General features: G+C 39.6%; 1 protein-coding gene across 3 annotated transcripts in view; it reads right to left on the bottom strand.

Moving 5' to 3' along the window:
• Positions 1–550: 550 nt before the first annotated feature.
• ryk (receptor like tyrosine kinase) overlaps positions 551–25,973 on the bottom strand; it is a 59,315-nt gene continuing 33,892 nt past the window's right edge. For 2 of the 3 annotated variants that reach the window (XM_017698002.2, XM_017698001.2), the window contains exons 8-16: positions 24,063–24,146; positions 18,697–18,822; positions 15,735–15,821; positions 13,803–13,872; positions 10,916–11,048; positions 8,568–8,677; positions 6,168–6,327; positions 2,768–2,904; positions 551–1,880 (exon numbers count right to left, since the gene is read on the bottom strand). In XM_017698002.2, coding sequence (XP_017553491.1) covers positions 1,769–1,880; positions 2,768–2,904; positions 6,168–6,327; positions 8,568–8,677; positions 10,916–11,048; positions 13,803–13,872; positions 15,735–15,821; positions 18,697–18,822; positions 24,063–24,146 — 1,019 coding nt within the window. In that variant the 3' untranslated portion in view covers positions 551–1,768. The remainder of the gene's footprint in view (positions 1,881–2,767; positions 2,905–6,167; positions 6,328–8,567; positions 8,678–10,915; positions 11,049–13,802; positions 13,873–15,734; positions 15,822–18,696; positions 18,823–24,062; positions 24,147–25,973) is intronic. The other variant, XM_017698003.2, reaches the window with a different exon arrangement.

Below are 25,973 nucleotides of genomic sequence, written 5' to 3' on the forward strand. Positions count from 1 at the left end.
CCTCTAGGAGTAAAGTGTTGACCACTGTTAAACCCTCATAAATAGTACTGTGCAAAAGTTAGAGACCACCTCTCAATTGCTTAATTTCCAGTAAAAGACCACATTAGATTGCTCTTGTATATCTTACAGTTTCCGAAAACATGTATTTAACAGAAAATTTCACAGAAACCTCAACAACTAAATATAAAAACGAACCACACATGCCTCTTATACAGCTTCTGTTCTTTTCAGGCTACTTGCTTTCAGTTTCGGTGGTCTACCAACTCTTGTTCTGTCAGACGTCCCTTTTTCTAACACATTTTCAGAATTTGTTTGGGAAACTTCACTTTTCCTTTCTTATACAACTGCATTATCCATCATATCTTTAGACATATCTCCTCAAAGATTTAAACTTATTGGCCGTTTTGACTGGAAATTAAACTACACGTGGTCTCTGACGTTTCACAGTACTAAATATGGCATGCATAATTCAGATTTTAAAATAAAACAACAACAACAACAACAACAACAACAACAACAACAACAACAACAACAACAACAACAACAAACAGCAATTCAACACTGAGGACCCATATTACTTTCGGGTTCTCTTTTAATTGGTACGTTATTAATTCAAGAAACGGTTTACACAATATCTTTTCAAAATCAACATGCAGTGATCATGAGAACACATGGAGAAAAGCCTATAAATGCTAGGAAAAAAAAAAATAACGGCTTAAAAACTGTGTCTACGTAGGCCGTACACTTCAATTATTCACAGTGGCTTGTGTTTCTTGATGCATTTATACAAATATTCTCAAAAATACAAGGATGACTTTGTTCTGACACAGAACAAACATCAAAACATTTAGGAATAAGTAACAACCCTGTAAGGAATTTTTCCTATTACTGGAAATTTTTAATTTATTTGTTTATCACAATTCAAATCCTTGAAGAAAAAAAAAAAAATCATTCCATTGAATAAAATAGATCTTCTTTGCTGTAGATGTACCACAAGCCAGTTTGACACTGGTTAAGAAAGCAGTAGGAGTTCTGCGTATCCACTACCCCGAAGAAAAGTCATTATTTGGTGAAGTAGACTGATGGTCTATGATCACCAAGGACAGAGCTACAATGCAGCCCAGGTTAGCTGACTGGCTAATAGGATTTTGGCAGACGTCTTTTAGGAGTACCAACAGAGGACCGATATGGATGATCAGAGGTTTCACCCAAAATTACTCAAACAGGCTGCTTCATCCAAACTTCATTCAATTCTGTTTCATAATACAGTGGAGATGACTCCTCTCACTGAAGGGTTTAAAATAACATACCAAACCATTTTCTAAGCAAAAAGTGTCTGAAAAAAATCAGACAGAAATCAACTGTAGTGTAAGCTTTAGGAGAATATTCAGCAGTTCAGTCTTCAACTGAAAAACAGTTCACTAAAAAGAGAACAGTAGCTTCCTGTGAAAGTAATTGCCAGCATTCTTCAGAAATGTGTGTGCTGTGGTGAGGACATACGTGATGCTCTTCAACAGTGGGAATGCAAAGATGTCTGCCACTCCATGCAGAGGCGACAGGAGAAAACAGTGACCAAAGCAAGTAACTCTTCCATTCTCCAAATGTCAAAAAGCAGGAAGGTGAGAAGTCTTAAAGTTGCAGTGACAACAGTCCAACAAAATTAATTTCATTTAAAAATCATTTAGTAAGGCACTCTCTCATATTCCCACTTTTAGGGATAGTGCTGATCAGCAATCGCCAGGTCTAGAGTGAAGTCTGAGGCTGGCATTTAAACGTAGGCTCCCAAAGCTGCATGGAACTCTGTGAGACACTGGACAAGTTGCTGGAATTTCGGCCTCTCCTCTGGATCCAAGGCCCAGCAACATGCCATGACAGCAAACCTGAAGACAGAGAAATTGATTAGATTCATTGATTAGTGATAGATCAGTGTAAAAAAAAAAAAAAAAAAAAAATTGTTGCATCTGGTAAAAAGCTTTTCATTCTTGTAGCTCAGCTCACACATTCCCATGTGTATTGACGGATATAACACAAAGTACAGTCATCACCTATTCTTTTGTAAGGGAAAGTGCTAAACAGTGATCCGACACTGATTAGCTTTTCCTGCCCTCTGGTCAGCCGCCTTCCAGAGACCGCACATCACACAATAAATCATGCCACGTTTGGGTCGCTGACAGGGCCAGCAGCATTCTGAGCTTTGTGATTCCTGGCGCTCAGACGGCGTGGCTTCAGTTCCCTGCCAGTTGCAGGATGCCGATAAGAGGCCGTCTGTAACTGCGTTGATAGCGGGTGGTCCTTTGACTCTGGTTCAACGGAAGATTTCTTGTTGGGCAGTTTCTTTATTGGGAAGTGTATTTAGCTGTGGCGTGGTGGGAGGCACTGTACTGTAGTCGATTAGCTTCTCCAAGATATATATCAGAGCTTCTAGTGCTGTGCTGAGCAAACGGCTGCCAGCCCTTCAGTTTTTGCAATTCCTAAACAAACGGTTTTGTTTACTTTCTATTAGGGCCTCGCTGCTGTCGGAACAAAACCTCTCCAAAATGAAAACTTTACAGCAGAAGGAAAATACATACTTCACTTTTAATGGAAACAGATGTATTTCCCCCAAGTAAGTGTCCATTTATCATGAAATTTACACACAATGTAAAGGACAATGTGCATTTTTAATTGTGTCAAAAACTGAAAAGGGACAAAAATGGAGATACAAGGTTTTGTTCTGACAGCAGCGATATGCATACACACACATACTTTATATACTATACACACTTACAGTTCATCCGGGCAGTTGATGGGCTGGGCTATTCTGTAGCCATCCTTCAGATAGGCTGCCATCTCAAAAGGGTCAATATCGACATACGGGGTTTGTCCCAGCGTCATCAGTTCCCAGAGAGTCACCCCAAACGCCCACTGTAAAGACAGGACACATCGAGGTTATGCAGACAGAACTCAAGTGGCTGAGACACAGAGATAGGAACACCCTTTACTCAAGTGACGAGTCTACTGAGTCAGACAGTGATTGACAAACAAACCGTCAGTATTTACAGACTGGTGAAGAAGTGACATTCTTATCAGAAAAACCTTTGACAGATTAAACTTCAAGCTTTCATTTGGAAGTCATCAGATACACAATACAGCTGAGATAAGATGGAATCAAACACCTAAATCTGCACGACTGTATTAAAATTCCACAACAATCACAGACTCATCCGATGAGGATCATGACACTGGCAGACTGTACTTAAAACAAGCAGTGTTTATTTGCAACATTTCCTTTTAAAATAGACATTAAAAAAAAAACAAAAAAAAAAACACACATTCAGTAAAGTAGCCAGATCCTCTCCAGGTCACCGTATGCAATCAACAACAGTTCGCATTCTGAGAACAAAGCATTCTACAGACACAATTCAAGGAAATCTGGATTTATTCAACAAAGCACTGGGACACACAATCAACCAATTTCAGATTCTATTTTAGCCCTTTAGTCCACAGTTCAAAGTGCACATCTACATTCTTCATCCCATAACAGCCACACTAAACCTGCCCGAACAGCAGAAACAAATCGCTGCAAATCAGTGAAAAACAAGGAGTTGGTAAATTATGCAAATTTCTGACATTTGCTCTTGCGCCCAGACAAAATAAAAAGCTGCTTATTATAAACTGTACAGCATCAGTTTTGCGGTGCCACAAGTGTCTGAATCAAAGAGAGGATTTCATTCACTGATCTGACTTTCTCTCCTGATTACAATAACCTGAATATCAGATGAGACCAAGTACCAATCCAAATTTTTCCCTGTAGTTTGAAATCTGTACACCTCATGTTACGTGCTTTGATTTTGTTAATTAAGAATTTTTACAACGAGGCACACTGGACAAGTATGTCATTCAACAACAGCCTTCTAAATTGTTTCATAGCTGCAAAGTCTAAATCACTGTAGACATGTTAACAACCACTTTGTCTCAAATCACAAATATTTTAGTCTACAATAAATTGATCAAAATGCAAGTTTGTAATAATTATTTGCTGAGTAAGCTGGCAGAATTAGAAAAGCACTCCAACACACGGGATTTACTCTGAAATGCTGTGTCATGCTTTGTTACAAAGCGCTTTGTTTTGACACTCAGCAGTATTTTGTAGAAAAACACATGGTGCATATAAAAAAATCCATTGAAACGCTCATTTCATCTCTCAACAAACAGGTTAGCCTATAACGATTCATAATTTATAGCTACATGCAAGGAATTCTGTTCCTTTAATAAAACGCAAAGTGAGAATTTGATGTTTATCACATTTTGGCATAACACTCTTCCATTTTAGAGTAATCTTGACTTAGAAGCAGTATTGATCATCACATCTAATCGATACCAATTCTTTTAAATTAGGTCAGTATCAGTGCCAGTACTGATCCAGTGGATCAGGTAAATATAGCACTACTTCTATATAAATCTCAGCCTGTACAAGGAAGGATGTGGGCAAAGAGGGAGGAGTGACAGGAGTCACTATCCTTATCTGCGAGCAAGCCAATAGACACCGATCCCCCTAGACAATGTGCAAGGTGGGTTGTTTCCTTCATTAACAGGCCTTACAGTAAATCCAGATGTCTAATGATTACCAGAGACTGGGCTTACCCACACATGACTGATTCCTATTGTATAACAGCAGACTAAAGCCTTCCTTACAGGCCGCTGGCTCTGTCACCAGTCTCTATTGTATCCTAATGAGCGGAGACTCTCCTGGCCAACGCCAGTCGCTATTGTTCTCTCACACCTCTGAGGCTGGAAAGGTCAGCTGGACGACAGCTTCTGGCCATGTGCGTGTGGTTGACCAGAGAGGCAGGCGGTAACTGCTGCTTCCTGACTGTCTAGGGTCCTCTTCCTTTGGCATGGCACGCACGTGTGTTACAGCCATAAAGCACATAATTCCAGCTTCCACAACTGCAGTTCAAACATTTTTTTAAACGTTCCATTGAAAACAGAACTCCTAATAACCATAAAAGTGCTGAAAACTGTAGCCATCAGACGAACAGTACTTAAAACTTTCCTTTTCAAGAGATGATCCTTTGAGAAGAAAATCAAACAACCTGCTGTTTTACACTGCAGCGTTACTCAATCTAAGGTAATGTTAAATAATATAACAGCAGATTTAAATGCCCTTCATTTAAAATCAACAAGATTTTAATCATTTCACCTCATATACGGTAACAACTGCTTAATTTTAGGGCTACCCAGTATGCTAATCGACTGCTTCTGCAAGTGCTGAAAAGCATGTACTCGTACTGGATCTGGAAAAAATGTAGAAGCAGTGTCTGTGCAGTACGTCTGTGCAGCCGGGCCACGTCTCAACCTGTCCAGGAGCTTTTGTCTCCTGATTACGTTTGCTCATAGTGGGCCTCTCTGGTACTGCGCAAGAGAACAGCTACCATGACGTTAACACTGCCATTGTGTAAATCTAGATCTGTGTAAACAGGGATGATCCACATTTCTTGAAGCTACATCAAGACAGAACATTTCTCCTTAGTGAGAGAAGTTCAGCACAGCTCCTGAAATACCGACACAAATAAGGAAAGGTCTATCACAGCCTCTCACAGGGCTGTGCAACTTATTCTTTCCTGTAATGCTGATATTGCAAAGAGCTGCTAAATGCAAATAAGGCTTTTAACCAATCACACTTGTTTATTATGCACTACTGAGAAGTAACACTGCATTATGAGACTGATATTGTAGTGAAAAACTGTGACAATGTACATCATTTATTCATTAATTATGCCATTTAAATGCAACTACATGGTTTGAACACCAACAGCTCACTCCAGCACTCCTCCTGTTTGCCAGCTCTAGTGCCTTTAATAAGCTGAATGATTATAATCATAATTCTGCTTTCTGTTGAACTTTGTTCACAATATCATGAGAAACCCAAATCATGAAGATCTCTATAGCGCCAGACCATTTTGGTAGGCATTCAATGAATCAAGGCATGCGATCTTGAATCTTGATCTTGAAATTGTGTCTTGAATCTTTTTTGTAAACCTCAAAAATCATCTTTAATACATGGCAATCAGTTAATCTTTTCTATTTAGCTAACAGAACAGTACATGAGATTCATATGGTGCAGTCCTGGTGGAAAAAGGCAACAGGAGTCAACCAATAGACACAGAGAGGATTTATGCTCTCACCACATCACTGGCACTGGAGAAGTCATTGTTGAGCAGGCTCTCCAGGGCCATCCAGCGCACTGGCCTGTTCTCATTATCCCCCAGGCAGTGATAGTCCATGGGGAAAAGATCTCGAGCCAGTGCGTTATCTGTGATCTTCACCTGCATGCTGTCATCGATGCTACAGAGAACACAAAAAGTCAGAAATCTTTAGTACAGAGGAGGTTCAAACAGACTCCGGACTGGTAATGGCTGATGATAAATGATGCCTATGGTTCTGCAGATGTGCATGATTATGAATGATGGTGCTGTACAGGTCAGATGAAAAATAAGATGAGCTGTAAACAGGGCTCATACACCTTTTCCAAGGCCAAATTCAAGCACTTTCAATGTCTCTTTTCAAGCTTTTCCAGCACCTTACAGCTGTCGTAAGATAACATTTTTACACAAACACACTCAAAATAATTCATTCACTTTATCACATGAAGAGATGGTATTATGCCATAAACAAACTGTGTTTGGTAACAGCAACAGGATAAAAAAATTAAAGGAGCACACACACATTTTATGTTTCAAAATGTGTCACCTGTTTGTAAGTAGTTTCCTTGCTATCTAACCTTACTGAGTCAGGATAAAACAATTACCCCAAAAAAAAAAAAAAAAAAAAAAAAAAAAAAAATCAAAATCGACAAATAAATTCACTTCCAATAAATTCTTTACTGAAAATAACATTCAGCTTTGAGGTAGGCAGTCAATCAGCTCTATACGTGGCTAGTTACAAGTTGAAAACAGAGATCGCAGTCATGCACTAGCTAGGAGTGTATGGGTCGTGAACAGGCTCATTGAGGCAGGTCTTTTAGCCAAGTTAGAGGTCGACAACCCAAATATATAGCTAGAAGAGCCATTCTGTCCTTTCAACAAAAAACCAAACCACATACTTTAACATACTGGCAATAAATATGACTCAGTATGCACTAATGTAGTAGTATAAGCTAAAACATCATGCAAAATGTAGACTTACTTTGCTTTAAGCTTTAGCTCAGCTATAGCTGCGCTGCAAGTTCAGCAGGAAACTTTCAAAAAAAAAAAAAAAGTTGAACAGTTTCTTGTAAAATGTCTCGTTTGACTTTTAACGAGGCTGAATGCAGATTCTCATTCGCTAGATCATTGTTTGAATTTTCCCGTTGCACCTTCAACCTGAAGCACCAGACTGCAACTGCTGGAATGAAACCGCAGGAAATCTGAACGAGAAGCTGACTTCAGCAGATTAAACATATCAGGAAACCAACTGGAGTGATTATAAATGCAAATAAATCTATTTATCTCCAAATCATCGATGTGTGTCTTAAATCAGTCTCTGCCTTTTCTTTAGCTACTAGCTAAGCGAGACTTGTCTACGTTGCTGTGGTGACCAGCAGTCTGTGCTGATCTTCAGGATTAAATGTTAGATTAGCAGTTATACATTAACTCCAGCATTTAAGACCATTTATTGATTAAACTGTGTTAGAACTGCAAAGGAGGATTATTTTATTACCTAAAAATCTAATTCTGCTGTGGAGCTGCAACAGGACAATAAAAGAGCTGCATGTTGCCGACCCCTGTTTTAAATGAGCGACGGCAGACAGCTCCCTTCAAAGAGCAGTTTCTTTCTTTCTTTCTTTCTTTCTTTCTTTCTCTTTCTTTCTTTCTTTAACTTAATACAAGGCAGAATGTTACGTGGCTTCGTGGTGGTATAATGAAGAGCCGTTTGGGAGCCAAAAGAGTCTGCACTTCTGGTTGAGCCAGGTCAAATGATCTTGGTTCACCAAAAACAGTTAAAATTCCCATCACTATCACACAAGCACATGCGCAAGTGAGGCCAGGTGGAGCAGGTTTCATTTTAGGCTGCGACTTATTTATTTCTCCATTTATTAACCAAACTATTCATTCAGATAGTCAATTGTTATGAAACAAATACAGGTTCAATTTGAAGCATTTTCAAGCACTTTATCCCAAATTCCAGCACCAGCTTTCCAACATTAAAAAACATTAAAATTCAAACATTTTCAAGGATTTCAAACACCTGTGTGGACCCTGTGTAAAGGGTACTGCACGTCAAACATGATGCGAATAACATGAAAACGTGACAAAGCTATGCACACTGGACAAGATCAGATTTTTGCAACACTAATTCTTTTACTATTTGTTAAAAGTTCTAGTTGCTAGTTGAGGATCAGTCATGTTAATTATCGACATACCAACACCACAGACAGTAAGTTCATTAAAAATCAAACAAATCAAAATCAATTTAATTTACGCACATCCAAATCATGAATAAACTGAACACTGCATGTTAAGACCTCAACAGTGTGTGTGTGTGTGTGTGTGTGTGTGTGTGTGAGAGAGAGAGAGAGATGGGGTTTCAGGTTATGTCCCACTTACACACAGTTCCTGGCAGCCAGGTCTTTGTGGATGACCTCTCTCCGGGCCAGGTAGCTCATTCCACATGCAATCTGGATAGCCATGTGAACTAGATCCTGCTGTGAGATAGCCTGCAGTGGGAAAGAGATGAGCCAGGAGAGGAAGAGAAAAAGTGTAAAAAGAAGCTGCACTGATGGGTGCTGTAACAAGGCCGAGGACCACCAAGCCTTTATTGCACCTTTGTTTGTCAAAAGTTCGGGGGTACACTTTTCAAACTGTTTTTAATAGAAACGAGCATGTTTTCATTATCAGTTTGCAGTAACTTCACATCATGTTTACATCACGTGTAAATATTTGTGACAGTGGTACTTTGGGAATGATTCCAGAGCCCACACATTTATCCCCTAGTGATGTCAGCACTCATCAGCACTGAAACCGTTCAACTGTTTAAATCACTTTTGTGCCAAAAGAGCTTCAATATGTGCTTTTAACAATAGTAAAAAGCACAGAAAGCAAGGGACAATATAACACTGTCAAATATTTATTTAGGCGACATCTATTCATCATACCAAAAAAGACAGTCTGATGAACTCTAAGTGAGTAGGATGTACATTCAGCCTAATTTTGATATCCATGTATCTGTAGGAGTTCATGAACGGATATCTGAGCCAGAAAATAAAGGAAACTAGTAGGTTATTGGATGAGTAACATAACTGAGACGGCCTCAGATGAGCTAATAAGCTAAAACTACAGCTAACTGGTAACACTGGACGCTAATGGAAACCCGCTGTCTTGTACAGGTGTTGCTTCCTCTTTGGGGAATGATGTTTGGGAATTTGGGAAATTAATTTGGACCTTATATCAGTCGTGCCTCTGTACATCATGCTACCTCTTCCTCGTCACATCCTTAGCCTGTTCTGGGCAACATGCTCACCTTCAGATATTCATGTCTCAGAGTAAGAAAGTCAGTCACACGTACTCTCAAATATGAACGTTTTACAACTGTTAAAATGATAAAATCAGTGTTTCACTGAATTGCTGGTCTATATATTTTCTCAATCATGTTTGCAAACAGCTGATGAATGTCAAGTATTTTTCTTACGAACATGAAAAGCTGCAAAATTGTTCAAGGTGTTCCTTTTGATGGCCAGTGCATCACGAGAGTTTGCTGTCTGAGAAGGAGCAGACTTACAACTCTTGTCATCTCAGTATTAGCCACGCAGCCTTGCATCTCGACTGAAAACGCACAACTGATGTACAGAGGGACAACCCACATAACTTACACCACCCTTTTAAGGTACCCAGAGTGACTGAGAAAGACAAGTGTGCGCACAAACATGTAGCATCTTGACGCAGGACTATTTTAAAGTCTACTTTGAGGGGATGGGGGCACGAAAAGGGTTCAATTGTGCACTATGATGGCCTTATCAGTCACAAGCTACCTAATCAGCAGCACACAGGCTTGGGCTGTTTATATCCAGCAAATATGAGGGCGTAACGGTGCAGATGGCACTGTAATACAGAGAGTGCCAAATAGCATTTACTAAAGTTATGAAAACTAATAAATTCTACTTCGAGTGCGGGTGGAGATGCATTCCAAACCAGATGTTCAAGCTGTCAAGAAGTTGAGAAATAAAACATCTGCTCCTATTACATTCAATGTTTTTAAAACCTGATGCTTCACTACTGATTTAGGACTCTTCAGGATTTACATTTTAGACCTGCTCAGACAAATTCCTACACAGGAACCAGAGAGAAGGGACAACAGTAACTTGCATAAAAGTCTTCTTTTCTTTTTTTCTTTAAACTGCTAGCAAGCACAGGCTTGCAGTGTAAAAACTGTTAGCTTGAAGTAACACATGTACACTTGCTCATAGCGAGCTGGCTGACTGAATCAACAGCATCCTGTTCCTGCAAAGGGGCTTGATGCCAACTAGATCAGAGAACCCCTGGGGTTAACCAGCACAAAAGACTGATTGTGCACTCCCCACTTCAGTAAAGCACCTCTTCCTTTTATCCTAAGCGTTCTGCTACTTGACATCAATCACGGCTCTACACAGTCAATTCATTGTTCTAAAGAAGGCAATTAAAGAGAATTTGAAATCTAGGTGTTATGTTGGAGAGTTTAACGCTGTCGGCAGGCTTTCAAGGTAACAGAACACCACTTTCAAGAAGTCCATGGTTATTTTCAAACCAAAACATGTTCATGTTCCTATAAAACTATTAAATAGCTGTTTATGTGCATGGAAGTGGTCAATGGTGTTGTGTTTCCATTAGACAGTTCTCACCAGACTATATAGAACTACAGGGCCCATAACAGAGGGTGTACAATGCTTGAAGAAGTTCACAGATTATGTTTATGTGCTCACCTGAGGGTTGTTGGCCTCAGCCAGCTTGCACTGCCGTAGGAAGAGTTTGAGATTGCCCCAGTTCATGTATGGCAGAAGGACCATGGGCTTCTCCCCATCCTCTGTGCAAACATGACATATTGGCAACAGGTTCCTGAAAGAGGTGAGGTAAAGCACATTTACCAAATGCAAATAAAAATAGAAAATTACATACATACACACACACACACACACACACACACACACACACACACACACACACATATATATATATATATATATATATATATATTTGTTTTTTTTTTTTTACAGAGAGAGGGAGAGAAAGCACTAATCATCAACCAGCATCAACATTCACCAGCTGCAAAAACAAACCAGCATCAATGGTTGCACAACTTGCTCTCTTTTTCATAGTTAGTTATAAACATTGGCACAACTTTTTTTAAATAGTACAGGAGAACAGAATGTGGACCAGGGGGCAGAACAAGACCTAACTAGGCTACACATTTAATTATTGGTCCAGAACTGGAATAACAGATACTATTTAGAGTTTTCACTGTACTCTAATTTTCAATGTACTACATTCATTCAAACAAAGCAGGAACACACATGAACAATATGTTTAAACACTAAGGCAAACTGATTAAACAAGCAGAATCAGGTGTGCTGAGAAAATACAGTTTAGTGAAAAAGTCAGAAGACTATTTCTCATCTGCTTAATTTCCTATAAAACCAAAAGGTCAAGGTTATTGATGTTCAGGACATATTTTGAGGAGAGTAAAAATAACAACTGACATTGATAAGAGCATAAAATCAAAAGCAGAGTTTCCAAAGTGGAATGTCAAACTGAAGAGTTTCAAAACTGGAGCTCAAAAAATTATTAGAAGATATAGCAAAAATGCGGCTCCTAACCACTGTGCAACCACAAACCTTTACCATCAGATAAACTTTACTGAAATCATTCATTTTTAAGAGAGAGGAGAAATATCTAGCTCCACTCTCGCCTCAGATCTGAAGAATTACACAGCCAAAGCACAAACAGGTCAAATCTTTAAAAGTTATAATGACAGAGCTAAACCTCAAGCCTAATTAAGGAGACGGGAAGGAGAACTAAAGAATGACCAACTGGAGACAGTAAGGGTCGCTATCAATATGTTCCAGTGGAATGATCTTACTTCCTGTAACTGCTGGCCGTGAAGAAATACGTTTCCCTAAGAACACTCTGTCTTCCAAACATGAGTCCATCCTGTATGTTTGTCACAGTGTGATATTTACGGGGGCCTAAAGGTGCAGGGCAGGGTCTAATGTTTGATTGCAGACCTGCAAAGTCTGACCTGACAGTGTTCCTGCCAGCAGATGGGACAGGAAGCAGACCTGTGCCCATCTCCGCATCAACCAAAGAGGCAGAGCAAACGAACACTGCCAAGAAATAGCAGAATGCCTAACAGTCTATTCCGTGGGACACCCACTTACCTCATAAACACTGCTCCTAAGTACTTTGTGCTAACCTGAGGGAAACACTGATAAAAGCAGGGCTGTTTATTAAAATGTTTATCATTTCTTTTCATTTTGCTAAATAACATGCTGGACAATTCTAACTTTAGCTTCTGCTGAAGGACTTCCTAATGTCACAACAGTTCATAGACAAAGAGCTCTCCACACTTCTAGGAAACACACTCTGCGTCAAATGGGAAATTGAGAAACTGCTTCTAAGAGGGGAAAAAAGAGAGAGAAAAAAAAAAAGATAAACTGAAGCTGTGGGAGTATGAAGAGATCATTAATCTTTCTTCAGGGGAAATGTAAAAGTCAGCAGTGACAACACGGATACTACTGTAGGCGAGTGGTCCTGCTGTCACGATATTTTGTCATTAGACAACCAAGCCAGAAAAAAAATTCCATAATGCACATGGAATATGCAGCTATCAGCATTTGACAGGACACAGAGTCGACATTGAGGACAGTTTGAATTTCGAGTTGAAAAGGTCACCTGGACAGAGTGACTGTGGATTCAGAGCTTTTTCTCTGCCTATTTTCATTACATTTACATTAACGGCATTTGGCTGACGCTCTTATCCAGAGCAACTTGGATGATTTGATCATTTATACACAGGTAGGCGAAGGTAGTGTTAGGAGTCTTGCCCAAGGACTCTTATTGGTATAGTGTAGGGTGTTTGCCCAGGCAGGGATTGAACCCTTTCAGCGTGGAAGGCAGAGACGCTACCCACTATGCTATACCAACCACATTATTTCATTGAACAACTTTTAATCACACGTTGGGAGTAATTCATGCTGTTGGCAATGAGGCTCTCCTTGAAGAATACACTTACATTCATATTTAAACTCTGCTGTGGGTTAGATCAGGTCAGACTTGAGGACAATGCAAAACCCTGGTTGGGACCTAAATTTTAGACCTGATTAAAACTCTAAAGTCTGCACAACTTCATGGTACTTGGCTGAGTTAACTGGTTGTACTTGTGAGAAGGAAAAAGAGAAATATTGCTGAGAAGCACTGTGCGATCACTAACTGTGGGTGTCCCTGAGGGCTTCCGAAGGCATGGAGGAAATGAAAGAATGAAATGCTGAACGAATGCAACTCACCTCTCGACATGGCCTGGCAGCTTATGAACAAATTAACATACATGAATGGACAGATGACTACAAATCTCAAATGGGGTACAGTGGTCTAAACTATCATTTAGTATGGCAGGCAGCATTTTATAGAACAGCACCATCTCCATGGAGTGAACCCATACAATATAGAGGCAATAATGGTAGAAGAGTGGAGACTGCGTTAGGGATTTGGTGGGATGGCCAGATGAGGATGAAGAATGACACTACTGTGATTAAGACCTCATGATTCAAACTAAAAAACAAATTAATGAACGAAAGGACAATTAGGATGATTCACCTGTGATGAAGGCCTCGCAGCTTACAGCTCTCCGTCAGCATCATCGTCACCTGCACCTCGGAGGCATGATCTGCCAAAGCAAATACAAGAACCAACACGGGGACGAGAGACCTGGTTATCAAAATCGTTAGTCATAATAAAAGGTGTTTTGAAAAGACATGTTGCTGTGATCATTTCTGTGAATGCATTAACTCAACTGCCCTTTGGGTGAGTTTTCAAGGCAACAGCAAAAAAGTCATTCTACAGGCAAAACTGACGCATGACGATAGCGATTCATGAGCTTTCATTCAGAGACATCACAGAAACACAGAAGTTGGTGTAAACAGAAAATATCACAGAAATATTTTTTTTGTCCACACTGTAACTGCCCTCCTGGTCTCTCAGCCTCCTTCAACCCATTTTGTCCATACTCACAGTGCTGGCTGGGAGAATGTGCTACAGTCAAGTTCACAGAGGCCTGAGTTTATCTCAAAATGCAGCTTTTGGCGGCTGGTTGGTGCTTATGGGTAATGCGCATTGTTTCCTGCCCCATGGGTATGACTGGGGGGGAAGTTGAAGGGCTTGGCGCAGTTGAGAATGGCATGGGCACATTGTTCAGCAGCTGGCACCAGACCCGAACAGGGTAAAACAGGGCAGGAGGGCAACAACATCATGCAAGTGCATGGCAGATTCCTTTGCCAGGCAACCAGTGAGAAAATATGAAGCAGAAAAGAGAAAGGGGAAAAATCCTGCAATTCCTATTGAAATCCCAGATTCCAACTGAAATCTGTTTTTAGTCTGCATTACTTATCTGTTCTGTTAAAGTTTGCTATTACTGGAAGCAAGAGCATCCCAACCCCACATTTATTTATGAGCAGAGTGTTATTCTTGAAGATCAATACTGTTCTTTCATCACTGTAGCCCTGAGTTAAAATCAGGGTTAAAATCACTCGCTCGCTCTCGCTCACTCGCTGAAGAGTTCATTCCAAACCCTGATGATAAAGTATTTAAGGATTATTTTTAAACGAGAACAACTTGACAAGTATTTCATATTCAATAACATATGTATACCATACTCTTCTAATTTATTTTAGAGCTATGAAGACTAACTGATCACTGTAGACATCTTAATTACTACCTTATCTCTGAACCACTCAAAATTCGGCAATTTTAATGGTTTGGCCTACATTAATAGCTTACATACACTGTTAATGTGGAAATTTGAAATAGTTATTTGCTAGTGAGGCAGGTATGAAGCACAGAGTTAGAAAAGCAGAGGGCTTTTATTGTGACATGCTGCTTCAGTTTTGTAAGGAGGGGCTTTTATTGCGACGCACCGTCTCGCTATGTAGAGAAACGTAGAATATTTCACATTTGCAAAGAAACACTCATTTCATCTTCTTAGATTAGCACAATCCAACACAATCTTCATTACAACTTTCCACGCCCAGAAACACATACCTTACTGCAGCTTAACGGAAACAGCCGTTACTGTGGCTATACGTCACGTCTTTCTTTTTAGAGGATAAATGTGGGCAGTCTAGCAAGAGAAATCATCACTGCCCACACTGAGTCTCTGATGAAAATAATCAAAAGGAAGTCTTAATCCTCAGGAGAGGTAAAGACAGCTGTGTTTGTTGGATAAGCCGAATGGGTGAGTGTTCTTTTGCACATGTGGGTGATGTCAGATATACATCACATTAAAAAAAGATAATGTAAATGTCCAAACAACAAAACTGGATTTGAGCACTGAGCTGGACTGGAAAGACTTTTGCTCTCAGGTTGAACAAAGTCTAAGAAACACTACTGATAGTAGATGGGTCACATCAGCTGATGCCTGATCTGTTTGTGGTGGTCAGTATCGGTGCTAGTACCAACGTAGCCCATCAGATCAGTGCATCACTAGATAAAAGGGGCAGCACTAGTAATGGGGAATGTAAACAGCAACTGTACCTTTGACAGTTTTCACAAACACTTGTTTCTCTTTACTTGGGTCCTTCTCGTCAAGCAGGACACCATGGAATATGCGTCCAAAGGTTCCTGCAAATACAAACAAGTCACTAAGTTTAGAGACAGGGAGTTTGTAGAGCCAAGCAGAAGGAAACAGACAGGAATGCCACTACACAGAATCACATGTGAACCTCAAAGACATGCTCCAGTGCTCGGTCGTAATACACACACGCCTATTATAAAGGCCAATTTATCTTGCGCTGGGTGAGAAACCAACTGACAGCAGGTCCAAACAGAGGCATTCGGGCTGACCTCAATGCTCTAAATGAAGCAGATCACTGTTGCCAGACAGATTTAACACCGCTGTAAAAGTAATCTGCCTCCATTCTTGCCCTGTTCTTTTTCCTGCTCCTGTTCTAGCCCCTCTTTCCCTGAGCTAAGAAGACAGAGGTGTAATGTGTTGGTATAAAAAACAAAAACAAAGCAGTCTGCCCTTGGTTCCTCTGAAGGATGATGAGGTTTATGGCTGTCACTATTGATTCAATTAGTACTTGAGTAATTAACTATTATGTTGGCGATTAATCACATAATTAGTTTTTCAACCTTTTAAACTCCATGGAGCCACCAGCAGTTCCAGACTTGAACTCCTCATTCTTAACAATAACTCAACCAGTTTGCATTGTTTTCCATGTAATTCTGAATAATAAAAAATAAAAATAAAAAAATAAAAAAAGTCTCAGATTATGGAGATTCAAAGGGCAACAAAAATGGACTTAACAATAACAAACTCTTTCAACACCCTTACTGGAAAAAATAAACTGGGAAGCCCTAAAAAGTGAATCTACAATGAGCGAATCAGACTTTCTTACTGTACAATAAACTAAAATTATGCAATATGTTCATGCAAATTGGCAAACATTCACTGCAGCTTCACCGAGGTTAATGCCTACATGACTATGGTCAACTTCTCTTTCTATGAATCTTTTTGTCTCAAACTGTTGGTCCTTTCACTCACCAGCAGGCTTGTTCGCACATGGTGGATATTTTACATCAGAATGTTGATGTACAAACCTACATCAGCCCCTATATCACCACATAATATTACTCTGTATTTACATTTACGGCATTTGGCTGACGCTCTTAACCAGAGCGACTTACAATTTGATCATTTTCCCATAGGTAGGCCAAGGCGGTGTTGGGAGTCTTGCCCAAGGACTCTTATTGGTATAGTGTAGTGTGCTTACCCAGGTGGGGATTGAACCCCAGTCTACAGCGTAGAAGGCAGAGGTGTTAACCACTACACTACACCAACCACTCTGCTCTAATGGTCTCTTGTGCTTTCTGGTTACAAACATCTTTATAAATAAATGACGCATTTTATTTTATTTATTTTATTTTATACGCAATTTATTTAGTGCATAAAAAAACTTGGCAAAAATGGGCTTCTTCCACAAGATATGATATGATAAGAGAGAGGGGGAACATGGATATATGAGCTAGTGTACTGGAGCAGAACTAGTAGGGAGAAGTGCAAACAGTCACCAGTCTGTGAAACAGCATTGGCAAAACACCAATATAAATGAGCTATGTAATTTGCGCCTGGGGCTTAATATTAAAAAGGTTGCTCTCCATCTGGAGTTATCATAGAGTATAAATAATCCTGCACAATAATGAACCATCACAAAAATATCTGATTACCAAGTGCTCACCAAGGAGGCCCTTGCAATCTCCCCAAACATCCGATGAAATGTTTTTTTTCAGAGTTTGATTACATTTTGTAAGCAAAAGCAGAAGCAGGTATTTGTGTTTGCTTGTGTTTGTTTGTTTTTAAAGAAAAGAAACAAACAAAGAAACAATTAAAAACCTTTATGAGAGCCTGGACTGCACCACTGGAGACACATTATTTAAACAAGCCTATAGAAAAAAGAAATAAAACAAGCCTGAGCTTTAAGGGCTCGCCAAAATTTGCTATAAAGACACTGACGCAAATGCATGACTTATGCTTTTCAAGTTGAGACTGTAGGAGGCTGGACAGACTGCTGAAAAACATTGTGCAAGCATACAGGTTTTTATGGCTGGTATGACTGATGGAAACTGCGTAAACTGAACTACAGTTGTGCTCAGTGAATGCCCAACAGTGTGGTTTCAAACTGAACCTCATCTACGTGCTGAAATAGGGATTCCTCCTGCAGCGCAGTTCAAACACGATAAACACTGAGCTTAAGACAAACCTTTTCCCTTATCCTCAGATATATGTTGGCTCAGTCGTCTATTGACGTACAAGAATGGTGTGATGCAATTCTGTCAGGACTGAATGTGCCAAGACATTTCTGCAAAAACTTATGATAAAAGGAAGGAACAATTTCTTGCTTTTAGGGACTAATGGCAATTCTAAGAAAAGAAAAGAAAAAAAAAAGGAAATTTACATGTTTGACGATATGTACACAAATGTCATAACTTAACAGGGAATACCAGGAATTATCTACTTGATCAAGAGTGCTTATTTTATTTAATCTTTTTCAAATTTTGGAGTACTTTTATCCATCAGTTCATCATGAAATTTAGAGATAATGTAAAGGCTGACTAGGATTTAAAAAAAACCCCAAAACAAAACAAAAAAAAAAAACCAAAAACCCGCACACACACATATTTAATTATATATATTTAATTATATAAAATTAAAACAGTACTAAAGCTGAATTGCTGATAGTACTAAACATATTCAAAAGGTTATTTTGTCTGCTCATAATATAGAAAAATTATTATTTTTTTAAACACTAAAAAATCTTCCTTAGGGTTAAAATTGAGCAAATAAATGTGACTGTCAAACAATTAAAGCAATTAAATCACATTGTTCATGTAGTTAATTATGATTAATTGCTTTAATTGACAATATCTATATGGGACAAGTTACATATATGCATTATGTGAGCATGTGCAGCATAGCCCGTCGAACAAACCTCACCTTCATGCAAAACGTCTCTGAGCGTGACTCTTTCCCTAGAGATGGCGATGTCTTTAACCTTTGCCTTAGCCTCTAGCAGGGTTACACTTCTTAAGTCATTCTTCTCTATCCGCAGCGAGGGGTAGCCTAGAGCACACAAAAGACAAAAACATTATCAAACAGAGCCAGCTTTACATCCAAGTAATCATAATTAAGGAAGAAGTGAATGCCAAGCAAACAGCAAAACTTCAACAAGTGAAAATGCGCTCTTACGCGCACCAACTGCCTGAAACACTGGCTTTGCCAAAACCAAGCGTTAAACTATGGCTCTTGCACAATGTGTTTTTAAGCATAACTGATTTTATCGCTCAGTTCATTTAGAGCTAATTGTATTAAGTGTTTAGAGAGGACTCAAGTGCACATTGTGTTTTGCTGCAATGTAATGTCACGTGCTTGAGACCCTACCAAAGACAATAGGGAAACATGAAGTGAACAAAAGTTAGAGCATGCATGGTTGTGTAATGTTTGTGCGAGCTGGCGCGTTCATGTCTCCTCATGTTTTAGTAAATCGTTTATTCTTTCTCTTATCTTATTCTTATGTATATCTTTTCGTTATGACAAACATATAAAAAGGAGAAAGCAATTATTTTCACTTCTTATTGTTAACAGTGTCGCAGTTCACAGAAGACTATTCAAAGCCACTCATGCAGGAATCCAATCAGCACAAAGCTTTCGCTCTGTACTGCACTTGTGCGGTTGCTACAGGATGTTAGCACAACGCAAAGATCAGTGTTATGCCAAATGCTAAGCTTTTTAGCAATGCTTGTTAGCGCCATACTGCACTAAAGAGGACAGGGTGCAGAGCAGTCATGGAACCCCCAATTTATATGAGAACCACTACAGGCAATTGGTGAGTGAGAAGGAGATCCTGGATGGGTAAATTCAACAAAACAAACAAACAAACAAACCCTGACTATTACAGAGCTTCACCCATATGAAATTCATAAATGAAACCTGAATTTTCCAACCATCATCCTTAACGTTGCCGCAGTAGCTCAGATCATTACAATGGCATTTCTATCAGTCTGAAGGAAGCCAGTTTTGCATGTACACAACTCATTGAGCAGTTAACAGCATGGGTGGGAGCAACACCTCCATGCAAACATTATATGTTGGTACTAATACACAAAACGCAGTGTGTGGTACTGCAGGACAGCAGGTGGAAGCATTGTAACTGCTGACATAAGCATTAGTAACATTTGAAGTTGTTAGTCGACATGAGAGATTGGTGAGTGTTCTGGCAGCACATAAGGAAAATGTCAGGGATACGATGGTGATAAAGCACTCCAAAAAAAAAAAGAATAAGGCAGTGAGCAATTTAACAGATGGAACAGTAATCACACCCTTTCATGATTAACAAATTACAGATGTCAAAATTGTGACAGTGAAATACGTTTCACTGAGCAGGCCTGCATTAACAACAAATGTCTACACACTGTCAGTTAAACAGCACCACAGAAAAGTGTTGATGCTTTATGCTTCTCAACAGGGGTCGAGCACCTCAGAGCTTGTGGTCTGAGTAGGCATTTGCGATTTTTTCCCTTCCTTTAAATAAACCAACAGGCCAGGTTACATTTTCACACATCCACAAATATCCACCATTTATTCCAAGACAACTACATTTCACCCTCCTATGCAAGATCCAGCGCTTGTTTGGCAGACTTACTGCAACAAAGGCATCTGTTAGTATCTGTCAGCAAGGTCACCAGTGTATTATAGTACATCACTGCTAATGTAATGACGAGTGACAATTTCCCTCTAGAACATGACTTCATAGCCTGCCACGATGACTTGGTTGCTAAGATATAGCTTTACTGTCGTTGGCAGCGCTGATGATAAAAAAGAAAGCAAAGTAAAGATCAGAGCGGAGTGGAAGACTGGAAAATGTTCTACTGAATATGTGGTCAGTTTCCATGACAGACAGAGGCAACAAGTTAATTCCTTCCTGAGCTCATTTAGAAAACACAATCTTCAAAAGTACAGCCAAGCGCTGTTAATGATCTTCAGCGATCCCAATGCCAAGCCAACAGGGGCCACTGATCAAAAAACGATGAAGATGAAGGTGGGTCTTCAGTTTGGCCAGTTATACAATAAAAAAGGAGGATCTCTTCACATCAGTGGTTTGACTGTATAATGAAGAACGTAGTGGATGTGGCGGACCCAAGACAAAAAGCAACGCCTGACAGTTTTGATACTGTAACATGCTTCAGTACAATCTAAATATTTCTGTAATTGTAAATTCTGGCCCCAAGATTAATCAGCTTGGCGGCCTAAATGGTCAGTGCAAATTTTTACATCTGTCCAGCCCTGCTTCTCAAGACTTGCAGCTCTACTGCACACACTGCTTCCTCCTCACTATTAAGCCTCTGTTCAAACTCTGAAGCCTGAGGGCTCCTCCAAGTGGTGAAACTCAAAACATGCTTAATAACTTGCTACGGTTAAATTCTGATTTATACATACGTGCATTCAACCCTGCAGCATTTATGCAAACAAAAACGGCAGTATAATCTGTAGCACCAGTGTAGTACACAAACAAATGTTCGTTACATTCATAAAGAGTGTGTAAGAGACATGGAGTAATGTTCATGACTAGAGGTTTAGTCTGGCTCTGTTTAAAACTCATTTTCTATCATCATATAAAAGTCAATTACATTTCCAACATTAAAAGTCAACCAGATATCAACATTTTATTCGCCAGTATCTTGTTGATATTCTCCCATTCCACTTTAAATGATGCAGTAGTTACAATCTCTCGTTCCTCAGGTTCTACAGCAACAACAACCGGTACACCATTTAAGGTAGAACAATAAAATTCAAACAAGGAGCTGGCAAACAGAAAAACAACTTCAGCCCCGTATTAAGACTACAGGTATGGTAGTTTGACAGTCTAAATGTCTTTATCAGAAAACAGGAAAAAAGACGAAAGACTGAAACGTTTAACAAGGTGACTCATCAAATTATCCTCCTGATAAATGTTTATCCTATTCTTGAGCCAAGAGCCATAAGGGCTAAAAACAGCTAAGCTAACTTCAAGTTATCTTAAAGCATCCAATTATGGCCTCAGCATTTATATGTGTTGACAGCTGAATGATCCTGGTGTTCGTTAAAAATAAAGAATTTGATTATTAACACAAAAGCTGTATATCTGTTTGTCTCTCATTTGCACTGCGATTTAAACAAAGATCCTCAATTTTCTGCCTTTGGTACCAGAAATTGTACTGAGCATCAATAAGCACTACATTGCCAAAGGTATTCACTCACCCATCCAAATCATTGAATTCAGCTGTTCCAAACACTTCCATGGCCACATGTGTATGAAAAGCACCTAGGCATGCAGACTGCCTCTACAGTCATCAGTGAAAATGTTGTGAAAGAATGGGTCGCTCTCAGGAACTCCAGCGTGAATTCCGGTGGTGGTACAGTGATAGGATGTCACCTGTGCAACAAGTCCACTCATGAAATTTCCTTGCTGCTAAATATTCCACAGTCAACCGTCAGTGGTATTATAACAAAGCGAAACCGACTGGGAACGACAGTAACTCGGCCACGATGTGGTAGGTCACATAAAATGAGAAGCTTAGGTGCAGAGGTCGCCAACTTTCTGAAGAGCCAATTGCTCCAAACTTCATGTGGCCTTCAGATCAGCTCAAGAACAGCATAGAGAGCTTCATGGAATGGGTTTCCATGGACAAGCAGCTCCATCCAAGGCTTACATCACTAATTGCATTGCAAAGCGTCAAATACAGTGGTGTAAAGCACCATCACTGGACTCGAGAGCAGTGGAGACGTGTAGACTCTGGAGTGACTAATCACGCTTCTTTGTTTGGCAATTGGATGGATGAGTCTGGGTTTGACAGTTGCAAGGAGAACGGTACTTGTCTGACTGCATTGTGCCAAGTGTAAAGTTTGGTGGAGGGGGGATTATGGTGTAGGGTTGTTTTTCAGGAGTTGGGCTCGGCCCCTTAGTTCCAGTAAAAGGAACTCAATGCTTCAGCACCAAGAGATTTTGAACAAATTCATGCTCCTTTATGGGAACAGTTTGGGGACGGCCCCTTCCTGTTCCAACATGACTGCACACCAGTGCACAAAGCAGGTCCATAAAGACATGGATGAGCGAGTTTGGTGTGGAAGAACTTGACTGGCCTGCACAGAGTCCTGACCTCAACCCGACACAACACCTTCGGGATGAATCATAGCAAAGACTGTGAGCCAGGCCTTCTCATCCAACATCAGTGTCTGACCTCAAATGCGTTTCTGGAAGTATTTTCAAAAATTCCCATAAACACAGTCCTAAACCTTGTGGAAAACCTTCCCAGAAGAGCTGTTATAGCTGCAAAGGGTGGGCCGACATCATATTAAACCTTATGGATTAAGAATGAGATGTCACCCAAGTTCATATGCGTGTGAAGGCAGACAAGCGAATATGTTTGGCAGTATAGTTCATTTTCAAAGCATCATATCGATATTGAAATTTTCAGAATTGTGATAATACTAACTGAAACATTTTTGAAATTGGTATCTATTCATTTAATGACTGGACAGATCTTTTCAGATCATTCAATATACAGCTTTATAAGCCTATATCGTCAATCAGGTCAGGATATAAGAAGACATAAGAGAAATTCTGAACTCTTGTACCTGTATATGCTGTGGATCTGTAATTCCCTCATACTCAATCTTCAGTTTTTCCAACTGAAGATTGAATATGAGGGAAGTACAGATCCACAAGATATACAGGATTGAGTTTAATTAGACACTGTTCCTTTCTGGCTAGTCTTCTTTTACTTATGAACGATAGGCTAGTTACACCCACAGAGCTGCTTTTCAACCATTTAAACTTCAAGCATTTGTATACGTTTCTGCGTTTAACTTCCTCATTCATATTCCTCATAACTACATCATGCATATGTTGTACAGTAGTTAGTGAATAATAAGTCTTAATATTAATAATCAATACTAAGCTTGTAGTTTATAGGGTAAAGCCCTTAAACTATTATGCACTAATAATGGTTTAGTACTAATACAACTGACTACGCTAAACATACTGAAAGGAGGTACTTAAGGATTCTTAATATTATGGATCTGGGCAAACCCATTTAAACTGCAGGTCTCAGACTTAACAGTTTAGTAAAATCATTAAAAACAGTAATAAGTTGTAACATACTTTTGCAAGCATGATTAGCATGTACTGTATGCAGGTGTGTGTGTGTGTGTGGACAACTAGGTTAGAACAACAGGAACAAGAGTGTTAGTATGAGGTGTGTCAGAGACTGATTGTGCGATCATCTTTGCTCTCTCATTCCTTACAGGAGCAGAGCAGGACTTACTTTTGCTTTCTTGGGAGGGGACGCCAGGGTGGGGGAAGGAGGCGGCTGAGAGCGGCAGCATGGGAGCAGAGCCAGCATGAACGTCTGATGGAGGGATGGAGGGAGGGAAGAAGGGAACAGGGAAGGAAAGGGACAGAGGAACAGAGGGAGAGAGAGGTAGATAAAGGATGGGTAATTATGGCAGGTGGATGGAGTCTATACTAACAACACATAAGAGCAAAAGCCGCTGGGAGGGGGAAAAAGGGACAGGGAGGAGAAACAGACAAATGCAACTCAATGAGGTGGTCCTGCACTAAACACCTAAGGCCACTAGGTGGCATCAATTTGATAAAAATGCAAACATTGAGATTAGAAAAGGCTAATACTGCAGTGAGCACTGCTCATGACTCATCTAAAACATCAGTCTCCATCGATGTACATGCGTTCCTGCAAAAAGAGGGCTAAAAAAGTAACAAAATTCCCATCACAAGTGGACAGTAGTTTCTTGTATGTTGTATCTTCTCTAAAATGAACCTTCGACATTCAAAGTGATCCTTCAAAGACTCCACGCTGAAGAAATCAGTAAGCATATCAACTGCTTTTTCACTTTGCCACTTACAAATATAAACTCTAATTTTAGCCCAATCAGGCCAATTTTGCGCCCCACAGAGCTAAAATGACACTTCCTGTTGGTTCTGTCCATTTTCGGTAACTTCTAAGCAGGTAAAGAGGGTTTAGTTAAATGAAGCTTTCTTGCCTCTCTTCTTTTTACAAATAACAGGAAGTGTTATTTCTCTGTCACTAAAAATATGCAACATTCTTTGTTAAAATTAAATAAATAAATAAATAAATAAAAATCATGAAAAAATTAGACATGTTAAATGAGACAAGCATCCAAAAAAAGTTACACGATGCTTTTGAAGTTTTAGACCGCGAAGCCTCTGGGGAGGAGGCGGGGGCGGGCACAGCGTGCTCCTTTTCACTCGTGCATGGTACTACTCACAGCTAGAGAGGCCATGATACCACATTTTCTTTTAAGATACTGATAGTCACTGAAGCTCTGGCCAATTTCTTCAGAAAAACATTAAACTTAACATCAGACTTTTTAATTCAAGCACATCACTTTGGATGAGCATTGGTGAGGAGGCCATTATGCTCCAACTACTCAACGCTCTACTGCTCCAAATGCACGGTGAACATCAGAACCACACAATGTGACAGACTAGATCTTGAGATTTGTTACAGAATTGGATTAGGCCTGGGTGATATGTAAAAACAATTAGCACGATATTTTCTAATATGAGCTTTGTGACCTGCTTCTGGTGCAGATTCCCGGTGACTTGTGTGCCAACGGCTTCAGACCGAAAGTGATTTTCAAAGCCAGGCCCACATCCTTTACATAATGACAAAAAAAGGTTTTCCGTCGTTATAGCAGAGTAACTCTAGAGTTCATAGATGCCTTTGGAAAAAGATGCATTTTAACCACTGGGACCCCTCAGCTGTACAGAAAAAAAAAAAACTATATTTCTTTGCTAACCTACTGTAGCCTAATGACTTCTGAAGGCCCATAATAACCCAATGTTTTAGTAGTAAAAGTGAACGATCACAGCTCTCCTCATAACACTAAAGAATTAAAACAAACTAGTACTTCTCAGAAAATAAATACACAACTGAAACTATTAATGTGCGTTTAAAACAAAACGAAACTGCTAAAATCAAAAGCTCAAATGCAAAACTAAATAAAAATAAAAACTAATGAAAATTTCACAACAATAAAAACTCTGATCGCCATTTATTTCCAGTTCCATGCACTCAAGCTAAACTTAACATAACGTAAACAAGTGGAAAAGCCGGCCACCTCTCTACTATTTGGGCACAATCTTAAAAGAACAAAAACACCAATTTAGCATTTTTAATGGTAAATTAGTCCCC

This window comes from Pygocentrus nattereri, chromosome 26, assembly GCF_015220715.1.
Source record: "Pygocentrus nattereri isolate fPygNat1 chromosome 26, fPygNat1.pri, whole genome shotgun sequence".
NCBI lineage: Eukaryota > Metazoa > Chordata > Actinopteri > Characiformes > Serrasalmidae > Pygocentrus > Pygocentrus nattereri.